A 17,346-nucleotide genomic window follows, 5' to 3' on the forward strand; every position below is an offset into this window, starting at 1 on the left:
ATAACACAAGCTAAGCTTACTTTGGGGCTAGATGGCGATGTGTGTATTGTCGTAATTTATTTATTTATTAATTTATTAGTGAAAATACATGGTAAGATACTAATCAAATATTGTACGTAATACAATTTATAGTACCAAATAGTAATCACATCTAGATAATATGCCTTACATCGAATTTTGTAGTTTAACAAGTATATGACAAACGATTAACAAAGTATCAGTTGATTAATATGAATTAAAATTTACAAATTTAAATAAACCGCGACTGCTACACTCCCAGACGATCTATAATCAACGGTAAATGGACATCTGAGAATCTTAGATCCCATACTATGTAAGAAAAACTGCATCAAAACCAAACCAGTAGTTTCAGAGTAATGGTAACTCACCTACCTACTTTATAGTTAGATACTTTTCGATATTGTCTACAATTTTATTTATTTATATTTATTAAAATATAGTAAATTATTAAAAGGGTTGTAATGTTGAATGTTGAAATTACTGAATAAGTGAACACACGTTCGAGCTATTTTGATATGATTTGAGCAATCATATCCAAGTCGAATTGATTCGTTTTGTGAATTATGCTGATAAGAACTATGTTAATATCGTCTCTAGAAATGCTGAAACTATTTTACAATTTAAATATGTTACTTGACCTGCATATAAAATCGTGAATATAATACCCATTTGTTGAAATAACTATTTTTCGTAAAGTAGGGTTGAATGAAAAAAACCTTCGGTAAAATTGTTCATTATTTGAGACGGACTCCTTCTGGCAACCAACCATAGTTAGAGAAAATTTCGATTATTTGAGTACGAAACTCATTTTTATTACGAGAGTTTTTAAATGATACGATATGAAATAATAGCTCCCAAATAAAATAAAAACTTTTCTCGCTTTTAAAAAAATATGTGTGGTCAAGGGGGAAGTTCTCATTCAATAGCTAGATAAGATAATGACTGGAGTTTTAAAGGATGTACGTTTGAGCCACACAATTGTAGACTAAACGTTGTATAGATTAATCTTTCTTTAGTTTAATAAAAAACATATTAAATCTTTGATTGTATATTTTATTTTCGTGCTAAAAATACGCATTAAAATATAAGAAAGGCAAACCAGTAGGTACCTATGTAAATCACAATACCTAGTCATCGATTACCTACTCCGTTTATTTTATACATCAGATAGGTATATAACAGACTCAATTTTAACTTTATATATTAGATAGGTATATTAAATGCCATACAAAATTAACAATTGAATAAATAAAAGGGCCCTGATTTTCTGTGGTATTGGTATCTAAACTTGTGGAATCAATATTGACACCTATTAATACGAAGACTATGACTTTTAATGTCAGACCATATCGACTCGACACAAAGTCAACTCAAATTTATAGCATTGAAACGTGAGCTTTACGTTATATGACATAAAGCATATGACATTAAGTGTTGCACGCGGAGATAAGAGTTGTAAACTCGTCGTCCACTCGTATTAAGATATTCGGCCGAATCTGTGTAGATCAGATAGTGTTAGTGTCTGAGTAGAAAGGTCTGAGTGTAAATTGTACTTAATAGAAAATCAGTGCTCTGAACAGAATAGCTGACATAATAATAATATATAAATGATCAATATATGCACAGACAAACAAACTAATTTTAACTAATAATTGTGGAGACACAATTGATATCGGTATATAAGCCCGCATTAATATAAACTGAAATCGAGCCAAGACCAGGTTTTCAAGTTTTGGTCAATCTCTAATGCGACCTAGACTCTTGAGAAGCTGTTTTAGGCTCAATGTCGATTAATAACTACGAGCCCTATACTCGTTCCCAGACGGGAATTCCCCACTGTTAAAAATCTTTCGAATAACCTTCGATCAGGCATAAATTACCGATTTAAAAAAAACCGCTACGCCACTACCGCTCTGTGCTTTGACAAATAAGTCATATTGTGGTTTACACATGAAGGCCCTTTTGGTATTAAAGTCATAGTCAATCAAAATTACATTTGTTGGGCAGCGGTAGTCATTTCATGTACATATTGGTATTTGATAGAAATATAACATAGCCTGAGGGCATAGGCGATTTAGTGGCAGTGCTTGATAAGAGCAGATTGTTTGCAATGTAGTTTCTCTGCACCTATGCTGAATACGGTAAATCAGTTTTGCTAGTTAGTAGAGGCAGACTTCTGGATTCAAATTTTTTAGTTTAAAAACTATGAGTTATTTCGGATTGTTTAATTCACGCAGAAGTAACCTTACGATCGTTTGACTATTAAGAAGCACCTCCTTAAAATCTTCTAAAACCTCTGGAAATATGCCAAAAGGATCCTCATGCTTTAATGATATCTATTGCATCTCCGACCAACATATGCAACATAAATAAGTCCTGCGGGATTACTCTTTATTATTTACTGTATATGCAAAACCCATTTCAATGTTTCATCATTATATATAAGATCTAGTGACCCTATGAAATGCGTTCATAAGTAAGGAAGCTCAGATGAACGTTTATAGACGCATGTTTTACAAATCATGCGTAGGTATAAAATCCATATTATCATATAAGCTCACTACCGGCCCACTACAGGGCTCAGGTCTCCTCCCACAGTGAGAAGGGGTTAAGGCCGTAATCCACCACGCTTACCTAGTGCGGATTGGTGGACTCCAAACACCTTTGAGAACATTATTGAGAACTCTCAGGCATGCAGGTTTCGCCACGATATTTTCCTTCACCGCAAGTGATATTTTAATTAATTAAAATCCATATAGTCCTATACAATTTTTGAACAAGATGATGTCTGTCGCGATTCGACTTCATGAGTACATCAATCTCTTTTTAGAAAAACTCAAAAACCGTCGACAGATTGCTTTTGAGTTTTTCGATTGATGATTAATAGTTACTATTTCGTTAAAAAAAAAAAAATGATCTAAAACACCAATATACAATTTCTCCAAGAGTGTTGTCATGTTTGATTTCAATCTAATGTCGCCTATAATGGTATATAGTCGAGAACCTAAGCCTTTTTTGGAAAAAAATATCACGACATCTTTTCTTTCTTTATCTGTCATAAAATAACTTGAAAAGTTTCATTTTAATATCAAAGAACACAGCCATTAACCATAGAATAAAGGACATAAAGATCATTCAGCCATTATTGCATAAGTACAGGGTTTAACAATTATTCATTGTAAAGTCAACATTTCCTGAGGATGTACGTGTACGTAATCAGTTCTGTACGTGGTTTCTGTATCTTCTTAATTCTGTGCCATTAACAACACAAGTTAATTACAGTAATAATAATCACATAAGATTATCAAATTACAATGCAATTATACAAACTAACCCACGAGTTCGTCAGCGCTAGTTCCGGTTAGGGAACTATTTATTTTGCCTAAAAAGCATTTTGTATGCAGGACAGATGATGATGAAAGATGCCTTATCTGTTTGCCAACATTTTACTTAGATCGATGAAATTGTTTAGCCGAATATAAGCAAACAAACAAACAATTTCTTCTTTCTAATACTAGAGTACCGAAAGGTTATTACTAAAACGTTAGTAAAAATCATATGTCCCTTATCCCATTGATTTCAAGCTACATACACAATCATTTGTTTATAGAAAAAAAAAATCTCTTTTTGCACAATGCTTTATCCACAGGACTTGTTTGATGGAGATGCTAAAAAGCAGTATGTTGCAAAATTAAAAATGTCTATGATAATAGATCTTGCTGTTGTAGAACTTGCTGTTGATGTATTTCTTGCATTGTCGAAACAGGCAACGTAGCACTTACAGTTATTGAAGGCATCCCTGGTAAGGATACTGGCGTTACTACGGGCAAGCCAGCACTTAACGACGGCGGCTGCAGCGGTGCTTGGGTAAAACTACTCATGTCAAACGTGGGAACTAAATTCGATGATGTTTGTTGTAAAGGGGCAGATGCGGGAACTAAAGGTTGATTATAATTTGACATTATTGGTATATAAGGCTGTGGCTGGTTCATAGGAATGCCTGGTAAATTTGGTAAGGGTGCCGGAGGTTGCATATTAGAAACTGAGGGTATACTACCTAAATTGGTCAATGTTGTTTCAGCGAGATCTGCAATGAAACAAAATCATAATAAAATATAAATCCCAATCAAACAAAACAAGTTGAATTTTCATATGACAAGATACAGACAAGATAATCTGACGGACTGCCGATTGTGGCAGTGGGCAGCGACCCTGTTAACTGAGTCCCCGAGCCCTTACCCTTGTAACCGAGTCCAAGGCCTTCGGTTCGATTCCCACAACTGGAAAATGTTTGTCTGATGAACACAAATGTTTTTCAGTGTCTGGGTGTTTATATGTATATTATAAGTATTCCTGTATATTATTCATAAAAATATTCATCAGTCGTCTTAGTACCCATAACACAAGCTACGCTTACTTTGGGGCTAGATGGCGATGTGTGTATTGAAGTAGTATATTTATTTAAGGCCCATATAATTACAGCGACACCAAGCTAAGAAAAAAGTTCTCAAGTTGCATCTTAAGTCAATAGTTTAACCGATACTAAAGAACCTATTATTTCCTATATGGTGGTGAATTAATGATAAGTAAAAAGCTTGGTATCCCGGAAAGGATATGGCAGTTTATTTTAACTATACTGCTTCTAATAATTAGGATTGGTTTATAGTTTTCTATGCAACAAACTAGAACAGTTCGTATCTAGATGGTTATCTTTGCCAACAGAGTAGAAAGCTTGACTCATCAGACATAAATCAATTTAAAAATTATCAGTTATTAAACAATCTATCTCATTTGAAATCACATTGTCATCAATTAATTAGCGGATGAATTATTTTCTTTTTTTGTTAAAAAAAAAAAAGAGGCAAAAATGCAACTTAAAACATGAAAAATAAAAAAAAATTAAGATTCCCTCAGTAGGTGTTCCTTAACTTCCTCCTAAGGAATCCTTAACTGACTATATTCTCTCTCTCAACCCACTCAATTCTATTAAAAATATTAGGCACATCTATTTTAGCCTTTTACTTTAGGTAATGACTTGTAAAATGTTTTATTGAAAAGTAGTTATGATTTTTCTTTCCCGTTCATTCAAATCTTATAATAATAATAATATAATAATAATTGTTTAATTCAGGTAAAACCCATCTCAATATATAGTAATTATAGTAATTATATGGAAGTTTACATGTAACCATGCAAAATTAAAGCAATAAAAATATGGTCACTTATACTTACTGCTAGAGTAAGCAGCCATATTAGATACCACAGATTGTGTTTGTGACATTGGTGGTTCAGAGTATCCTGATGGTATGCTCACTTGCTCCATCATACTTTGCGGTGCAGTACTACCATGGGATGTATAAACTCCAGGATTCACCATAGGCACTCCAGATAGAAATTGTGGTTGCGTAACCTGAATTGGTGCTAAGTTTGTGCTCTGATTTGTGTCAACAAGTGGAGTTGTTTCATTTGTTATATTTAAGTTTTCAACACCTGACACCAAGAACTGCTGCGGTGTGTTCTGCGGTACCTTAAAAAAATAATTGCTGATATAGATTATAAACAAAAGCGTTATACAAAAGAATGAAAAAACTTGTGGTCAGAATGAAACATTTGATAAACAACTTTGTTTAAGCGGGTGAATTTTGCTTCATTATAGGCAAGTTCATTATAGTTCAGGGGAGCACCAACAGCATTATTTGATAAACAACTTTGTTTAAGCGGGTGAATTTTGCTTCATTATAGGCAAGTTCATTATAGTTCAGGGGAGCACCAACAGCATTCTGGCTGCTCTGGCAGATCAGCAGCTGGGTTGTGTTTATAGTAACTACTGTTGCAGAAATGTTGCATGTTGCATAATATTCTAAAGTGGGCCTCATTCTGATTATAATGTTCATTACTTTTTGAGATATTATCTATTTCTACAAAAATATATTAGTTTTTAGCTTGTATGGATTATGTTTATTTCAGAATAATGAGAATTAAATTAAATTAAAGCAATGTTGTCAAACTAAATAGTTCTTAATCTTTGTTTATTGAACAAAGATTGCAAAGCTTCCAAATTTTGAGCGATGAACCATTTTTCACTGACATAACATTTAGTACACTATTGATTAAAAATTGTAATGCTTGAGAGTGTAAAACATATTATTATGATTGTTAAAATTACTATGTCATTTTATTTCTAGCCTAGCAACTACTATTATTATCAATTAAAAACATACCATTGCTGGTGGTGGAATGTAATGTGGGTTTGGTACAATTTGACTGCTTCGTATAGGAATCCTGTGCAAATAACCATAGCCAATGCCACATCCAAGACTTCCTTCACCACCCCACATATGATTAGGTGTAATGACAACTTCTCGGCAAACATCATCATTAATATTATAAACAAAAAGCTTTAAAGCTCTGCCTTCATGTGCTTCAATTATAGTAAAAAGATCTTCGCTTTCATGCATGATAGAATCTGCACCAATTATATAATCAGAAAATGGCCGCAAGCCACACATTTCAGCCGGCGAAGATGGATGAACTTCCTGTAATATAAGAATAAATATATTTTATAAATAAATTTTCTATTTAAAATAAAACTCCACTACGTGTACAAATTTTTAAGGTGTGTTTGGTTTACAATTTTACCCATACGCTCCATACATAAAGCATAACAATCACTCTCAATAATAACATTGGAAGAAATCCTGTAATACACAGTTATTTACACTAAACTAAATTAACATGACTAGAAATCGTGATATCCTTTTTCAGCGGATACAGTGGGAGAAGCACTACTTTACCATTGTGATTTAGTTTCGTGATTTGTTTAAAACATGTGTCTTTATTTGCCAGTTAGTATAAAGATTGCATTGAAATTTTTTTGGCGGCCAAGCAGGTGGCCCTCTTTGTAAGTGTAAAAACATTGCATACAAACAGATTGAACCTTCACTGAGAATCCAAGGGACACATCCTACAAAATACTGCCCTGTGTCTGTCAATTTGAGGCATAGATAGCCTCATGTGCCTGTAAATACACATCCAACCTTGCAAATAAGACCAGAACACAGCAACACTGCTTTTCAGCAGATATAAGGATGGCCGTAGTACTTTGATGTACAAGCTCCGTCACAAAAAGCTCCACTACTGCTACTATACACATACACACAGAGATTCTAATATTACCAATAAGAATTGACAGTTGAATACTTAGAAATGGGTTCATACTTTGTTTGTTGTAATTGCCTGGTGCTTGTTTACTTAATGTAGGTACTTCACTCTTAGTTTTATTTTCTATTAAGTTATCGCTTTGGTATATCATATCATACTTTCAGTCACTCTCAAACTCACAACTGAATCTTTAAAATACCTGGGCCCTTCAATTTTGCTATTTAGAGCTTACACTGTATGTAAGGAGACTAAACTGGGACTTCTAAAAAATCAAATTATACACAATATTCTATTCCTAATTCCTTAAGCAAACTACTTTTCTAATGAAGGCAATAAGTTTACCAAACTAAAGATTTTAAGTAATTTCCAATTGCCAAATAAACTTCAAACAGTAATCAATCGCAAGGACTCTTGCTCATTACTCCACAAAACACGGCTGGACCAAAGGTTGTCAAGGTTTTTTGGTGCTTAAGTTCAGAATACAAAGTAGCTAGCTAAATTTATAGCAATAGATTGCTAAACATTTTAGTTTAAATTAAAAAATATATTAAGTACTTACTAAGATATGCCAAACATTTTCGTTAGCACCTTCATATGAACAAAATCGAATACTGACACCAAGAAGGCCTTGTCCTCCCCAGTTTTCACTGGGTGTAATCATCACTTCCCGGACTGATTGAGTTTTTGTACTATAAATAAGCATTTTTATTTGTTTATCAATATTCTTTTTTAAAAGGGTTTTAAGAGTTTCATTGTCTTGATCTAATCTAGTATTTTCCATTGCTACTATAAAGTCAAAAAACGGTTCGAGATTTGCTTTTGCACCCGGAGAACCTTCTTGGACCTGCAAAACATTGACGTGTTACTTCACAAAAACATTATTAGGGCATTTTTTTTGAAGATTAGACGAATAACTAACCCTTAGTACATGGTAACCCTCAGAACCACCTCCCGGAACTTCAGAGCTTTGTGATGAACCCATTGGGATAAATAAATATCAGGAAAACTATAAAAATTCTAAGGTATTTTGAAATTTTACAAATTTTATGACAATCAATGATTTCAGTTTTGACTTTGACATAATTGTTGACATGAACTTCTACGTGGCAGATGGGCAATAAACGGCCCTACAGATAATTGCGCCTTTGAAACCTACATCTGTAAACTCAAAAATACATAATTGGCAGTGCTGCAGCACTCAGTGTGACATTCTTTCACTATGAATTGCAAATTTCATATTGGTTTTAAATAATTTTAATGGATTGGGGAATATTTTCCGATCTATGTATGGAATTAAAACAAAGTTGCCATAGTTGCTTGTTTGTATACTTATTGTTGACCAGAGGTTAATTTGTAAATATCAAATATCAAAAAGGTAGTTGTTAGAGCCTTAGAGCGAGATTTAAATAAAACTACAATTGTCAACAGTGTCATAGTTGTCACTGTCAGTCATGTTTACATTATATTAGATTCTATGATTAGTTGATTTAAAATATTAACCCAATTAATTCAATTATTTTAAATTATATAGTATTTATTAGACAAACCGTGAATTTTGATATTAACGCCAATAAATAAAATATTCAAATCTGATATTTAGGACAACTATAAAAAACTATTTTAGAAAGGTAATTCAGTTCCAGATAAGTAATAATGTATAAAGAACTCTGTTTTTTTCGAAAATTATTCAAATGTGTATTATTTTAGGGAACACAACACAATGGCAGAATGGAAGCACTTAATAACAGAATGGCTTAGTGAATATGCTGCCCTCAGAGATAATGAAATAAAAAGTTTTGCGGCTGAACATGAACATAATCATGAGATAGCAACTGCACTTTTTAATCTTCTATACAGGGAGGATGATAAGGAAGGGTTTTCCAATGTGAAAGGCCAAAATGATGATATAGATCAACAGGTAGAGAAAGCTTACCAGATAAATTGCTAAAGAAAAATATTACCTAACACCATTTTCTTGTTTTTCAGATGCTAGAAAATGTTTGTATACAATTGTTTAGTTTTTATCGCTCTAAAGAAGCAGAACTCCAAAGATTTACACTGCAATTTGTTCCAACATTAATCTATCGATACTTAAGTTCAGTTGCCCAAAGCAATACAAAATCATGTAGATGCATTGAAACCTTACTTATTGGTAAGTCATATATTTAAATATTATCAATTTATATTAAAGCTGATTTCCATGTAATGTAATTTAATGATTCTTGATCTTACATTTCAGGTCTATATAACTTTGAAGTTGTCGATGAAAATGGGAAACCAAAAGTGGTTTCTTTCAGATTACCATCATTAGCTCAAGCATCTATATATCATGAGGTAATTACTTTTTTATTATTTCATGACTCATAGGATAAGATTTTCCTAAGATTTTTTATTCAATGAAATTAAAATTTATTACAAATATTAACAGTTAATTGTTTGGTTGGGATAGTATTCAGGATGTCACTGAAGTGAATTGAAAAAAAATTACTATATTTGTTGCAGAAGCTTTGTGTAAATAAATGAAACATTAAATGTAAATTTTGTGCTTTTTTGTATTCTACAGCCATTGTCTTTAGGTTCACAATTTCTAACCGAAAGTGCACTGAGGCGATGGGAAGAGTGTAACACTAAACTGGTGAGCTGGGGCCCGCACTCACAAGTGGAGATGATCAATGCACAGAACCGCCTCAAAGTAATGGCTGCTCTCTGCTTTGTTTACAATCGCCATTTAAGTCTACTGCCAAAGCTTGCATTGAGGCACTTTTGTATTGCTTCATCCAGGTACTTTTTTATAATAAATTAACTTTATAACTAATTTTCAGTTTTCTTCTAATTATAAGTTTTATGTGCATAGAAATCTTTTTTCACATCAGTGTGTCCAGAAGACATAGCCTCATAGGCCATTTCCATTTTTTGCAGTTCTGAAGCACAGTGATCCTGCTACCTTTTGTATTTCATTGGACTACCGTTTTAGTTGTCTTCCTCTCTTTCTTTTGGAACTTTGCGGGACCCATTCTGATAATATTTTTGCCATATTTTATTGGTTTTGTAATTTTAATTTGTAACTTTAATGTTAGCAACTGGCATGATCCTTTGGCAAGTTACTAATTTGTAGTGGAATTTTTTGACATAGACAATGTTTGGCAGGCATCAGTTTATTTTTGCTATTATTTTAGCAACAAAAACTCTTCCACAACCAATACCTTTTCAATGTATTAATTACATTACTGCCAATTTCTTGACCTGATTTTAGGCTGAGATAACCTGTCCCAGGTATAAGTAGGAGTCACTTCACAAATTCTTTTTGGTTATTATTCTAAACATATACATGTTTCTAATTTTTATTCTACTCTGTTAGTCATAGTTATTTTTGTACTACAAATATATTTTAGACTAGCTGACCCGCGCAACTTCATCTGCATCAAATATAATTAAAATATTTTTAAGCATTTCTATACCCGTCGTAACATCTAAACGATAGGTCCAATTTGAATAATTTTAAGAGGAATTTGCAGGTACATAATCAATTTTAACTATAAAACTATTTATTTGGATTAAGATATGATAGGAACGTCACCATCTTAAGATTGTACTGGTGTTTTGATTGACAAATTATAACAACAAGCGGTTATTGTGCCTTAACAGTTATACATTTAGCCATCCGGACTTTTTTTAAAGTAATAATGATTACTTTAAACATGTCCATCGATCCATACATACATACATCCATCCATCCATACCTCCAAACTCACAAACTTTCGCATTTATAATATAAGTAAGATGGTACGCATGCATTCGATCGTTTTCCCATATGCCTTGCGACTCGCTGTTATCTGTGAAGATTTATGTCCTTTATCTCCGACAATATTTATCAGATCTTCATTAAAATTACACAACATATGCTTGATAGCATACACTTTCAAATAAAAAAAGAATTATTTAAATCGGTTCAAATTTAACGGAGCTATGAAGTAAAATTTGTAAAAAATTTCATGTCATTTCCCGGGAGAAGCTTATTGGTTATCGGAATCGGGATCAGCTACCACTATACCAAATTTTATTTAAATCCGTTCAGTAGATTTCACGTGATGCCCGGACAGACATACGGACAAAAATTAATTAAAAATCTGTTTTGGACTCAGTATCGATTATAAAGCATCCCCCGGTCAAAATTTTCTAAATATATTAAATGTACAGAAATCTTCCAGTTACAGTTTTATTATAAGTATAGATTAACTATATAGCGAATAAACTGGATGATTGTATAGAACTCCTAAATTAAACCTACATATATATTTTTTTTATACTACGACAATACACCCATCGCCATCTAGCCCGAAAGTAAGCGTAGCTTGTGTTATGGGTACTAAGATGACTGATTAATATTTTAATTAATGATATACATAAATGCTTAGAATATAAATATAAACAACCAGACACAGAAAAACATTCATGCTCATCACACAAACGTTTTCCAGTAGTGGGAATCGAACCCACGGCCTTGGGCTCAGAAATCAGGCTGCAAACTGCCCCAATCGGCCGTCAAATTAAACTTTTGTTAACTACAAATTCATATTGGCCAGATTATTTATTATATTGATTAGATTTTTTACAAATATGCTTATAACTATTATTTAACTAATAAAAAGTTCTCAAGAAACAATAAAATTATATTTGATTAACAACCAATGTTCATGACATTGAGCTGGTGGGTATTTTGATATAAATATGACGTTTTATCGATACACTCCAGTCCGTCAAACGATGCAAAGCTCAGAAGACTGCCCTAAGACAATTTTTTTCACTACTAGAAATACAAATGACGTTACGTATGCAGGTGGGATGACGGCATCGGAGGCGGAAAGATTTGCAAATGACCTTGGCGCATCTGATACTGATAAATATCATTAGTTTAGTAGGTTGTTGCGTATCTCGCAACAGTTTAAGCACAATTTACGCCCTTCAAGAATTCCTTGTAGGTACTTAACGAGTAGTTTTACTGATGAGGAAGGTCCAAAGTGGATTATTAAATTTGCAATATCAAATCTAGTGCAACTGAATGTCATTCATATCAAGTCTCAGTTGCGTTTGACGCCCTTTAACATATCATTTATGTGGTTTAATATACTGATACTTATAGGTAGGCAGTTGCTCTTACAGTTAGTATTATGTAACTTGCTATTATCTGTTTATTTTAAATTGCAGAATAGTCACACAAGGATTCACTAAAAAAGGTGCTTCATCCTCAAGATCAATTCAAAGAATACCAGTATCTTCAAACTTTCTCCTAGAAATGATAGAGGGTGCATACTTTGCAATGTTCAATGAATTTTACACATTAGCTCTTCAAGCTATAAAAGATATAGACCAGCGAGCACAATATGAGCTTCTTCCTGATGTTATGCTGGTTACCAGTGCTGTTATTAACTCAATGAAAAACAATCCATCTGGTTAGTATATAATTATACACCCCCACTGCACTACACTATATTAAATAGTCTATGGTATGGTCGTAGAAAAATCACTAAACTAAACTAAATTATCAGCCTAAAAGGAAGGTAGTACCTACTGTTCTTTTCATAAAGTTTCCCATGGAAAAAGACAAAACTCTTCTTAGATCTGTGAATTTAGATTGACTTAGAGAATTAATACAACAGTAATCCATCTTTTCTAACCTGCCTTTGGATGTAAACAATTATTTCATGCATTTATTATAATGTACCTACACTAGTATATTGAGTGCGAATGAAGCTGCATATAAAATTGGTCCAGACACAATCGTCGAAGCGAGCAGCTGCCTTGCCTAAAATCGTGTTACAATAATAATTAGGAAGGCTCCATTTTTTATATGATTGACTAACGAGTGTAAAGTTATGATAGTCTTTAATGCTGGACTTCAGAAAATGTATTATATTTTTCTTTTTCCTAAACCACCTCAGTGGTGAAATAATAAAATGGGCCAATTGCAATCGTTCTAACGAGACAAACACACGTTAATTGATTTTAATTTTGATATAGTTATATAGATACAAATACCTCTATCTTACAGTATCACCAAGTTATATGTCAGTAATATTTTTTGACAACACATAATTTGTTTTCAGGCCAACCGTGTGATGGTCCCATGGGTATTAGCGTGGCATTGTCCCCGGCAACCACAACAGTTACTATGTCTAAATCGATGATAACTAATGCATCATTCCGTACTAAAAAGTTACCAGGTGAGAAAATATTTTACGATATTAGTTATTTTATTTTTATCATTGTGGTTATGATTTTAAAGGTCTAGTCACATATGATTAATAAGTATGTCATCATCATCATCCTCAACCTTATATCTCACTGCTGGGTAAAGGCCTCCTATAAAGAAAGATACATGTAGACCTTGTACTCACTATCAATAATGTTCAATCTCTAGTAAAGCGTTCTAGCAGATTTGCTACGAGAAAATTATGTCCACCCAATATCTCGTGTATCTATTGAAAAATAAACGAGTAACAGGTAGAGATAATTATGTCGTGGCACGCATGTTAGCCACACAGGCTTGATTATTAACTACATATTAGGATCCTTACAGTAAAACCAAATATCGTTGTTTTTTGTCCCAACTTGGGAATCAAACTCAGGTTTTCGTGTCCCATAGTACAAGCCAACCTAGTCTGGAGACCAGCAAGGCAGTTACTGAGAAGTTGTTGAGCAACCTACAATAATTTCTTAGCATCAAAATCACGTCATACTATAAATTATACTCTGTTATTTGCAGATACAAAGAATGACTAATTTTGATGATGATGATGGCATAATGAAAGTTCTTTTAAATGTGATTTTATGTATCCCAAACTTCCATTTTTGTTTATTTAGCAAAAGGTACGCTACACAGAACAGAAATCAACTGTAGGTTATAATATAAGTTGACTCGACAAAGTTAACTTTAAAAAAGAACTATTGTGTACTTATAATAACAACACGTAAGAACTACTTCTTTTGCGTTAATCACAAATGTTTTGGATACTAACTGAGCGCTTAACTTTTGTTTCATTCTGATTTTAACACCCAATAAGATTTTAATAACGCGTCTGGTTATTTTAAAAATATTGAATGTATAAATAATGCACATATTGAAAGTAACAGTTTGGCTGCCACTGTCTTCTGAGCAGTTTTAAACTAGAATTTAAACTAAAAACTCAAATTAACTGTTTAGTAAAGTGTATTAAAAATATAATACACTTTACTAAACATGAGCTGCAATATCCCTAGCCCAAAAAAAAATTTAGTGTATATAATAATACAAGACAATTTTATTTTAGATGACATTCCTATCCAAGCTGGCCAAGTCGTAGCACCTGATTCAGCGGATATGCTCACTGCAATAACTGAAGAAGGAGAATCAGACTCTGCTCCCATACAAAGGGGCGCGGGTGTTCGCAACTCTAAACCGAAAATCAGCGCATTCCCTGTACTCGGCAAAAAGACTAAGGACTCGAAAGACAAAACTGGAGCCTCTTCTGATAAGAAAGTTACCGTCAAAGATACATCAAAAGGCATATGGAACTCTCTGAGCGGTGGCGGGGACATGGTTGATGCGCAGCAAAAAGCCAACGCAATAGAATCTTTTGACGGCAATGGGAGCTTCAAAGATGAGATTTCTTTGAATTCTGCTCATAACAGCATAGAGAACTCCGACTCGCGATCTCAGGGCACGACTGACTCATTGGACATAGAGAGCACACCGCGGTTCGCCGCGATGCAAGTTAGCTCGGTGTAAAATAATGCTGGTAATTATCACGAAGATAATCAAAAAACTAACACTTGCAGCAATGGTTATCTAGGCATATAAGAATGAGTGTCTCATAACTCCGTGCCAGACTTGTTTCTCCCGGAACGTTAGGTAAAAAATCATACAATATGCGACAAGCCCGACTAACGTGCTAAATTTGGTCTAGCAATTACTAGTTGCGCGCTTACTTATCTTTGAGGTATATAATGTTTATTAGTTTTATAATATTATTTGAACTGAGTTAAACAATAGACGATGTGAATGTGTAAATAAACTACGAATGTGGTTTGTTTGAGATTTTACCACAAAAAATATCGGTCATCTGCATGGCGACAGCTTTACGCCTTTCCTTAAATGGTGCCAGCAGCGTCAAGCAAGCCCGTTTGCCAGTTGGTGTCAAATCCATACCTTAAATTGCATGTAACAATTTTGGAACCCGAAGAATGCCCGCATGTCTTCGGCTTTCGCGGTCAGAGTGCTGGGCCAATTAAGTCACGTTCTCAAGTTCTCATACCACCGATGCTGAAATTATCATATGCCTTTTATTAGTCTTATAACTGCTATAATTAGGGTTAGTAGAACTGTTTTTTAGGTTGGTTTGGCTTGCAAGGGTGGGTTAACATAGTGTTGAGCCGTGCTGTTAGAGTAGCTATATCACTGTTAATTATGCTAGTAGCTATATGCTGACCGCGTGAACCTTCTGTACTGTCCGCACTATAACATAATATGTGTCGTGCTAAGAAAAAGGTTCAAGACTTTATATGAAGTCCTTCACACTTATCCATATCAAGAGCATCCGATAAGAGTTCGGAGAATATTTCAATGGACGCAGGCTTTGTCAGTGCTATGCCTTCATTAGAGCCAGTGTATATATTGCGTAACGTAAAAACACCTCAGGGTTCGACTTCGCAGTTAATATTTTTAGATAGGTATATTTAAAGACACTTTTTGGTATCGAATATAAAGGGTTAAATAAAAGTACCAGATATTCGGCCTTTAGTTTTTAGATTAAAACTAGCAACTTATTTTCTACGTTTTTTTTACTCAAAAGATTGTGAAAAATTCGATATTCAATATTTTACATACTTCTTACTACTCAGTAAAAGTAATGTAATACAATTCCAATATTCCAACTGTTTCGCTGATTATTTGGTTTCACAGTGTGATGTCACTTTACAGAAAAAACTTTATTTTTTGTATGAACAAAACTAATTTTGAAAAGCCGTAGAAGAAGATTTGTTAGTTTTAATGATATAAAACTACATGACCGAGAGCTTTCTGGTATTTTTTATTTAACCATGTACATCATCGACCATTCTTAAAGGAAACTACTTTCTAAATTTTAATGCTCCATTTGATAGTCTGTGGTTGTTGGTGAGAGATATAATAAAGAGTATATATTATTGATCGTAGCAGTAGACCGATGCGTAACCGTTATTTCCCGTATGTGGAACGCAGGATGTTTAATCAGGGCAGCATTCTAGCAATCTTTCTTGTATAAAGTACGTGTATTCTTCTTATCTGTTAAGAACTTACACATTCAACGTGATATTATGCTATCGCCCAAGTGATAAACAAGAGCATTATTCATAATGCCCAATTAATTGGCCGTGATATTTGTGGTTCATTCTGTAAAATGCGCAGTAAATCTTTCACATTGTACTTACTTTTCTGGTGGAAGTTTGTTGTATTTATTATATGAGTAAGCGACATAATAAATTGGTGGTGAGTTCACTAATATAGAGAAATTGACTACCATTTATGCACGTTATTTTGAAAGTAATAAAACAATAATTATCATGTATGGCATCAGCCAATGTTAAATAAGTATTATATTACTATAATAATATGTGTATAAAGCACTTTATTACAAGCGGTATTCCATAGATATTATTCTTCTTTTGTGATAGCTTCACTGGCGTGTAAAGTGAATACATATTATATTGCAAACTAACTTATGTAACCTGTGAGTGAGTCAGTCAACTACCATGATATATTGATATATGGCTTAAATTTAATAGTTAGTTAAATTTTCGATGTAACAGTGTTATTTACGTTGTGTATTTGTATTGGTATCGTTAATTTTATCTGTAAAGGTGTATGTTTCAAATGTATTTTATGTAAAATATTGAAGTTAATATATTCATAAATCATTCAGAGAGTTAAAGGAAATTCTATTTCATTTACCTTCGTTATTTACGATACCCTTTCCCTTATGTAGTTTAACTCACGGCTCCTTCGGGATAATGAAAATACTTACCTAGCGACCGCCCCTTATTCGCATGAGATTATATTAGAACATGAGCTAAGTTACGGCCCTGATAATTTATTTTACTTATTAAGATATGTATATATGAGTGATATATGATATCTAAACGATGATGCAT

General features: G+C 33.3%; 2 protein-coding genes across 2 annotated transcripts; one reads left to right on the forward strand and one right to left on the reverse strand.

The window, feature by feature from the left end:
* Nucleotides 1–3,643: 3,643 nt before the first annotated feature.
* On the reverse strand, nucleotides 3,644–8,164 carry LOC120624377 (Golgi reassembly-stacking protein 2). Its single transcript, XM_039890887.1, has 5 exons — nucleotides 8,102–8,164; nucleotides 7,742–8,026; nucleotides 6,243–6,557; nucleotides 5,254–5,548; nucleotides 3,644–4,108 (listed from the first exon to the last, which is right to left on the reverse strand). The coding sequence occupies exons 1-5, from the start codon at nucleotides 8,162–8,164 to the stop codon at nucleotides 3,723–3,725; spliced, it is 1,344 nt and encodes a 447-aa protein (XP_039746821.1). The 3' UTR covers nucleotides 3,644–3,722.
* Nucleotides 8,165–8,657: 493 nt separating this feature from the next.
* On the forward strand, nucleotides 8,658–17,131 carry LOC120624515 (hyccin). The gene is made up of 8 exons (XM_039891106.1): nucleotides 8,658–8,810; nucleotides 8,890–9,100; nucleotides 9,169–9,334; nucleotides 9,422–9,516; nucleotides 9,746–9,963; nucleotides 12,388–12,632; nucleotides 13,287–13,403; nucleotides 14,490–17,131. The coding sequence occupies exons 2-8, from the start codon at nucleotides 8,903–8,905 to the stop codon at nucleotides 14,945–14,947; spliced, it is 1,497 nt and encodes a 498-aa protein (XP_039747040.1). The 5' UTR covers nucleotides 8,658–8,810; nucleotides 8,890–8,902; the 3' UTR covers nucleotides 14,948–17,131.
* The last annotated feature ends 215 nt before the right edge of the window (nucleotides 17,132–17,346 follow it).

The sequence above is a fragment of the Pararge aegeria genome, chromosome 6 (assembly GCF_905163445.1).
Source record: "Pararge aegeria chromosome 6, ilParAegt1.1, whole genome shotgun sequence".
Taxonomy (NCBI): domain Eukaryota; kingdom Metazoa; phylum Arthropoda; class Insecta; order Lepidoptera; family Nymphalidae; genus Pararge; species Pararge aegeria.